At 36.7% G+C, this 7504-nt stretch overlaps 1 protein-coding gene across 1 annotated transcript; it reads left to right on the forward strand.

Moving 5' to 3' along the window:
- Window positions 1-7063: 7063 nt before the first annotated feature.
- LOC112201424 (stigma-specific STIG1-like protein 1) lies at window positions 7064-7504 on the forward strand. The gene has a single exon (XM_024342299.1). It carries the CDS (start codon window positions 7064-7066, stop codon window positions 7502-7504), a length of 441 nt encoding a protein of 146 aa, XP_024198067.1.

Genomic DNA, 7504 nt, shown 5'->3' on the forward strand with positions numbered 1-7504 from the left:
AACGAGGATATATACTTACTCTACTAAAAAAGGAGGAACACAATAGTGATATGTCTGTGGGCATATTTAAAATCTTGATGTATACTTTTTTTCTTTTTTTGTTGAAAGTATATGTAGCAGCTGGCTATATGTATATGTACTGAAATGGTTCCATCATATATTATATGATTTATATCTATGAATTTGTGTATTTGGAAACGAATAATGCCTGACTAGCAGCTAGTTAGCTTTTAATTTCGTTGCAGTGATACTGTTGAGATTCATGGCGCATAATTTACTTCCAGTGAGTAAGATAGAAAATAATTAAGGAAAATGATTTTGGAAATTTTTGTGTTTTTACCAACACAAAGTGAGTTGGATGTAAGTGGACCCCGACATCAACATGGGTTTTTTGCTGTGTTTTTCGTATGGTTGGCTGTGAAGATAAAAAAAAAATCTATTGATAAGCCTAAAAAAGCTTTAAGCAATGAAAAACAATATTGAATGAGTAAAACAAAGTAAGTTATTCGACAAATTCTCTAAAAAAAAAAAAAAAATCAAGTCAAGAATAATCCGGTAAGAATTTGTGATTCACATAATTCTGATTGCTTATAGTTATGGAGGCAAGATATTTGTTAAAATGTATCAAGAAGACTTGAGCAATAAAAAGATGTGTTGAATGAGTACGTAAAGAAAAGTAAGATAGTTGAAGTTCTATTCTCTATAATTAAAACCAAGATAATCACAATTGGTAAGAATTTTTGTCATCCACCTAACTCCGTCGATTGACCGATTCTCTACGGGAAAATCAAATTATTTTTTTTGGATGAGCCTTGGCAAAACGAGGATTATTTATTGAATAAAAAATTAATACAGAGAGGAGGAACTATACCAAACCTCATGGCCAAACAAGCTCTTGTCCTAAAGAGATGAATATCCTTAGATAGCCCATTTGTGCCTTTTGTTAGCCGTTCATTTCTTTGCACCACAAATGTCTTACCTTCTAGCTTAAACACTAGCCTTACCCTTTCCAAGTTTTCTTAGTGGGCAATGTGAGATTGTGTATGTCAAGATGCTTCAAGAAACAAAGTTTGGGGGTACTTGAAAAGAAATAAGTGTGGGGGAGTATTATGTTTGTTGTGCAATTGTAATTTGTCTTTACATTTCAAGAAAGTCAAGAAAGAAAGTCAAAAAAAAAAAAAAAAGGAAAAGAAGAAAGAAAGAAAGAAAGAAAGAAAATCCAAAAAGAACCTAAATATAAGGGAAACCGCTAAACACTTGAAATCCGATTTTGAGATAAAGGATTTTGGGAGAACAAGTGTTGAGTCACAAATTACTTATGCAATTGTGCCCCATAATTATGAAAATTGATTTGTCTTCCACTCTATTTTACCCTTTTTAATCCATTTCCTTTTATTTGTAGGAAACCTTGCATTGAGAATAAAATGACCATTTGAGGCTTGAAATGCGGAGATTTGAAGCTATGAGAAGAAGACACGGAGATTAGAAGAAAATTGCAAATTGACTTTTCCGGCGATTTTTCCGGCAAACTTTCCGGCGACTTTTCCGGCGAGCCGCCACTCATGGAGGGTTTTTTCTCCAGCAAAGGAGGACCATGGTTGTGAAAATATCCCATCACTTGAAATTCAAATATCTCCCTACACCTTGTCCTTTTGTCACCTTGCCTATTTGGGACCATTTGGGGGACAATGTGTAAGAGCATCTCTTGCACACTTTGGGACCAAGGAGGACACACATAGCTGATCAAGGAGAGGCCAAAGTGATTTATTCAGAATTCTTGACTCCATTCAATCATCTTCATCCTATCCAAGATCCATTTTTCTCTCTAGAGAAGAGACCACCATCTCCACCACAAAAACCACCATCTCCACCTCTAAAACCTCCATTTCCACCACTACATCCTCCATTTCCTTCACCACTCAACACCACATCTCATCTTAGAGATCCCAAATTTCACTATTCTCACCAATATCAAGAGCTTGGAGCAAGGAGAAGGAGGTGACTACCACCACATCATGTTCTTGGAGACCCATCTCCACCACCTCTTCCGGCATCATCAATAGTCACCCTTTACTCCTTATCTCTTTATGTATTTGATGTTTAATAGAATGTTGAAGTTTGTGTATCTAGCTATGTGTGAGTAGTGAACTAGTTGGGGCTAGGGTTGAAAGCCCTAGCCAAACTTTTCAACCCTAGCCAAACTTGCTTGGATTGATGCTTTTGTTTATAAATTGATGCAAATTCATGTTGTCATTCTCACATGCTAAGTCAATAGTTGAATGCATTACTTAGACCTAATCAATTTGAGTTATGTGTTTGCCATGACATGAAGTTTTTCCTAGAGATTGATTACCTTTAGGCAAAAAGGGAGCATGAAAGCACACCATGTGTGCATGTGAGGGTAGTGAGCTAAAATCACCTAGAGATAGGATTGGTTTGCTTGCTTGGTTACCTAAACTCTAAGCTTTATGCATTTAGGGGCAAAGGATTGAGACCTATCCGGTAATTGAATTTGTCTCTAGGTAGTTAGCTCTAGACTTATCCGGTTAGAGTTAATAAAATGAAAGGGGTTTAAGCCTTAGTAGTCCTATCCGGATGCTAAGAGGGTAGTTGGACAATTAGCTTTGCATCATTCATATTCAATTGCTTTAATACTTGCAAGGGAGGCAAAAGGTGAAACCCGATGCCCTAACTCACATCCATTTGATAACAACTTGTTTAGTTTAGCTTAGTTTATATTACTCGCTTTCATTGTTTCAATTTGAATAGAAACCAATCTCAAAATCAAAATCAAATCTCTACACACCATCTTGCACATACTCACCATGAACTTTGGTTCACTTGTGAGCCTTTGTTTGTGATTGTATATTTGCATATTCTTCTAGTTTTTCCTTAGGTTTTCCCTAGCTAGGAAAGGATTCACCAATCCTCGTGGGTTCGACATCCTTACTTAATCCCCTATTCTATAACTTGTACCTCTTGCACTTGAGGGTGGCTTTAATGCTAACAACAAGATTATGTCTCGGTTTGGAACTTGAGCATCATGTTGATAGTTGCTTAGGCATTTTGACAAGGTCAAGCCTTCAAGCACCTCCATGATCGTCCATAGTCTTGATCCTGTAAAGGATCCTCTTCATCAGAAGGATGATGGCGAAGATGTGCTAGGGGCGGAAGTGCCCTACATAAGTACAATAGGCGCATTATTGTAATTAGCTCAATGCACAAGACCGGACATCTCATTTGCAATGAACTTGTTAGCTAAGGTATAACAATGCACTGATAACGCTAAAAGTAAGCGCATAATTTAACCCTGAAAATATCGTTAGTAGTATAAGCAAATAGGGATCGTTCAATTCCGGGGATTAAGGGTACACCTGTAATTGCAAAAACAATTAATTAATTAGTAAAAAGTATTAATTACAAAAATAAAACAAAGAATAAAAATATATACAAATGAACACAAAAGGGGGTTTTAGGATTATTAAATTAAAATTAAAATAAATAAAATAAAGAAAACGTAAAAACATATATACATGGGTGGAACGCAAGGAACAAAGATCAAAACCAATTCCATGTAATCAAATTTGATTCAAACCCTATAATTGATCATCTAAGTCATGAGAAAGGAGTTGATCATGTGAAATATTCGAAAGCAAATGATTTCCCATATTTTACTTTTCAATGCTAATTAACCTAAGCGAAAGCACCTAGATCAATCCTATCAAACATGCATTCAAGCACTAGAAAGCTAGTTAATCATAACATGTTTAACGCATTACACATAGAGAAAGGCTATCAACTCAAGTGTACAACTTAGTTATGGAAAAGTCCACCTAATTGCAATCCTCTTCAATTAAATTCGACCTTTGTCCAAAGCCTTTACTACTTTTGATTCAAGTTACACAAAGCAAAAAGTTGATTCATGTTCTTAAACCTAGCACCAATTACATGCAAATCCTATAAGTGTCGACCCAAATAAGATAAACATATAAAAGTTTTCTGTAAAGCAAATTCAATCGAACAAACTCACATAAGCAACTTAGAATCACAATTATAGAATTCGAAAACTTTATTTAAACATAGAAATTGGGCTTAAACTTTGCCCTAAACGTTATTGTTAACTAGAAACAAGTTCATACGAAATCAAACAAGGAAACCAAAAAGGTTACAAGGAAAAGGAACGAATTACACCGTGAGTGGAGATGGAGATGGAGAGCTAGATGGTTGGATCTTGAATCTTGGAAGCAAGCCTTCAAGGTGGATGATGGAGGATATGATCTTCACAGCTCATTCTTCTTCTTCCTCTCCTTGCTTGAAAACGCAGAGCTTTGCAACTAGAGAATGGAGAGAATTTTTCTGAATGAAGAGGTGTTGTGGTGTTGTTCTTCTGTTTGATGGTGTGTTGGTGTGTAGAATTGTGTAGAGAATGCTCCTATTTATAGGAGGATGACAACTTAGTCTCCAAGTCTTCAAGATTGATCCACACAGCATTAGCCAATCAGAGAACGCCACGTCAGCTCTGCTATATCATCCAACCAATAAGAAACCTCCAATTTAACACCTTGATTTAGGGAGATTATTTTTGAATTAATTGCATGATTATTTTCTGATTTATCTCCTCAAATAACTATCCAATCATGCCACACAGCTTCGACCAATCACAGAATGCAATGTCAGCTCTGTTGAGTCATCCAGCCAATCAGAAGCCTCCAAAATAAATCCCATAATCTTTCCAAATATATTATTGCTGATTTTCCCAAGATCTAATCTGATTTTTCTCTTAATTTTCGGCCAAAATACTCTTGAGTGAAAATAGGAATGAATCTGGACTTGTTTTGGACTTTTTCTCCCTTAAATCTCTCCATGGCATCATTATCCTTGATCATCTCTTGATTTTTGACATTAACTCCATGATTTCCCATGGCAAAATCAGCTTTAATTCCCCATAATATCTCCCACGTCATCATGTGTTCTCCTAATGCCTTCAGGTTTCCTAACCTCATCAGGATTCCTGCGTTGACTGTGATTCCTAGTCGGACCAGGAAAACTCCATTTCTTCATTTCAGCTCATTTCTTCTCCATTTATTTCAATGTACCTATAAAATAAAAACTAAATTAAAAATGATTAAATAAAGGAAATAACTATGAAAAATATGAGGAAATAATTATTAAAACGTCGCATAAAAATGCTCCTATCATGCACCAACGCGACACCATTGGATTGGTGTAAAAGATATATTTCTATACTAGAGATGTACGACTGATATGGACATGTTTTATCCCTACAGAGAGACGATGGATTTGGACCCATCACACACCAGGAATGCCGCCAACACTGGCCTGCGGCCACTATCCCCATACCAAAACGACATGTGTTTTGGAAGGTTTTGCTAATATTGAGTATCTCTCTAACTCACACAAAGGTCATTCCCAAACTGGTTAAGTGTTCACCATGGGTAAAGATACCGCAATATCTTGGAGGTCTACAAAATAGACCCTAGTCACTATATCTTCGAACAATGCAGAGATCATTGCTCTTCACGAAGTGGTTCGTGAATGTATATGGATTGGATCCATAATTGCGCATGTTCGAAAATTGTGGTTTGAAGTCTACCACAAATGAGCCTACGAGCATTTAGGATAATGCTGCTTATTTTGAACAAATGAAGCAAGGCTACATCAAAAGCGACAACACCAAGGATAATAAGCAACAACAGACTCTCCTCAAGATCAAAGTGAACTAGGTTCGATCTGAGGACAGTGTGGCAGACTTGCTCACTAAGTCATTGCCTAAATTCTACTTTCAAGAAACATGTTGGTAGCATCGTTTGCGGAAATTATCCAAACTCTCATGACCGTAGTCATCAAGGGGAGATGCAGACATCATGCAGGGGAAGATGTCTACATGTATGGTCTCGAAACGTGAAGAGTGTGTTGTGCTCTTTTTCCCCTTCGACCGAGGTTATTTTTGTCCCACAGGGTTTTTATTACTCGGCAAGGTTTTTAATGAGGCAACAAGAGGAGCACCACGTTTGGGCGACACAAGGGGGAGTGTTCAAGTAAATCTCTATTTTGTGTCTGGCCCAAACTCTAGGTTACTTGACCTAGTGGTAATAGGGTTTAATTAAAAGAATATAGAGATTCCTATTCAATGTATGATTATCGTTCGTTGTATGATTTGGATTCTATGCATTGTAATCCTCTATATAAAGAGACCCCTATTATCAATGAGAAAAAATCGTTGTTCTTTCGATTCTCGTTTCTCTAAAACATAGAATTTATATTTGATATATATTCAGCTTTAACCTGAGATCAAATCATACTTGAGGTGCTTCTCAAAAAAATATATGTTGATTACGAGCTCTTAGAATATGATTTATATCTAATATTTCATGATATATTTGTTTAGTTCAAATTTCATTAGCTACCATAAAAGACAATCCACATGAGAATTTCTACAAACAAATGAACACTGTATGCGGCAAGACTACCAATAGCTGGGACAACTTTTTCCTTGCTAGAAAATTGGGAAAAACAGCATATGAACACTCTTAGATACTTCATACTTAGATTTAATAACTGTATGTACTAGACTAGACACTAATCTGCACGAGCCCAATTGGAAATAAAGGAACTTAAATATCGATTAAACTCATTTTATTATAAGTAATTTGTGCGTGTTTATTTTGTCTCTGTTCACCTAAGTTAGAGCGTAATATTCTTTGGACGAATAATTTTGTTTGCTGAATTAACTTTTTGTGGTTTTTGATGAATTAATATGCCTTATATACCAGCCAATTATTTAGTTAATCAAATAAATGCACATGAATAATTCATTGCAAAGTCATGCTGATAACAGCTAAAAAAAAGAGAGAAATTAAAACACATGCAATATTCCCGACGTACGTTGATGACCTCTATCAGCTCATTCTTCTATTTATATTCTTCAATTCTACATGCTTCTTCCATCCAAAGCATTCATAACTAGTTTCATCGTCTTCCTTCTTCAACCCTCCAATCCGGCCTCCTCAATCTTTCTTACAAACTATCAATCAAATCAAACATGAACTGTCATAAGGTTTTCCTTCTGCTAGCCATGCTGATGATGGCTTCAGCCGGTACGCTTTCTGCGACACTAGATGAAGAAGAATCATCATTCTTCAACGAGGATAACAACGTCCAAAACCAAGAAAAAACTTCTCTCAGGGGAACAAGCAGCGTCTTCTTTGCTTCTCGGTCAGTGACAGCGTCAACATGTGACAAAAACCCTAAGGTTTGTGGCGCAGCTGCCGCGGACGGCTCGGAGTGCTGCAGTAAGAAGTGCGTGGATTTGAAGACGGACAGACTCAATTGCGGGAAATGTGGGGTGAAATGCAAGCAGACAGAGATATGCTGCAATGGTCATATTGTAACTCCAATGTCTGACAAGAAAAACTGTGGGAGATGCAACAATGCTTGCAAGGGACGCAACTCATGCGCGTTTGGGATGTGCAGCTATGCATAG

The sequence above is a fragment of the Rosa chinensis genome, chromosome 5, assembly GCF_002994745.2.
Source record: "Rosa chinensis cultivar Old Blush chromosome 5, RchiOBHm-V2, whole genome shotgun sequence".
In the NCBI taxonomy this organism is placed as follows: Eukaryota; Viridiplantae; Streptophyta; class Magnoliopsida; order Rosales; family Rosaceae; genus Rosa; species Rosa chinensis.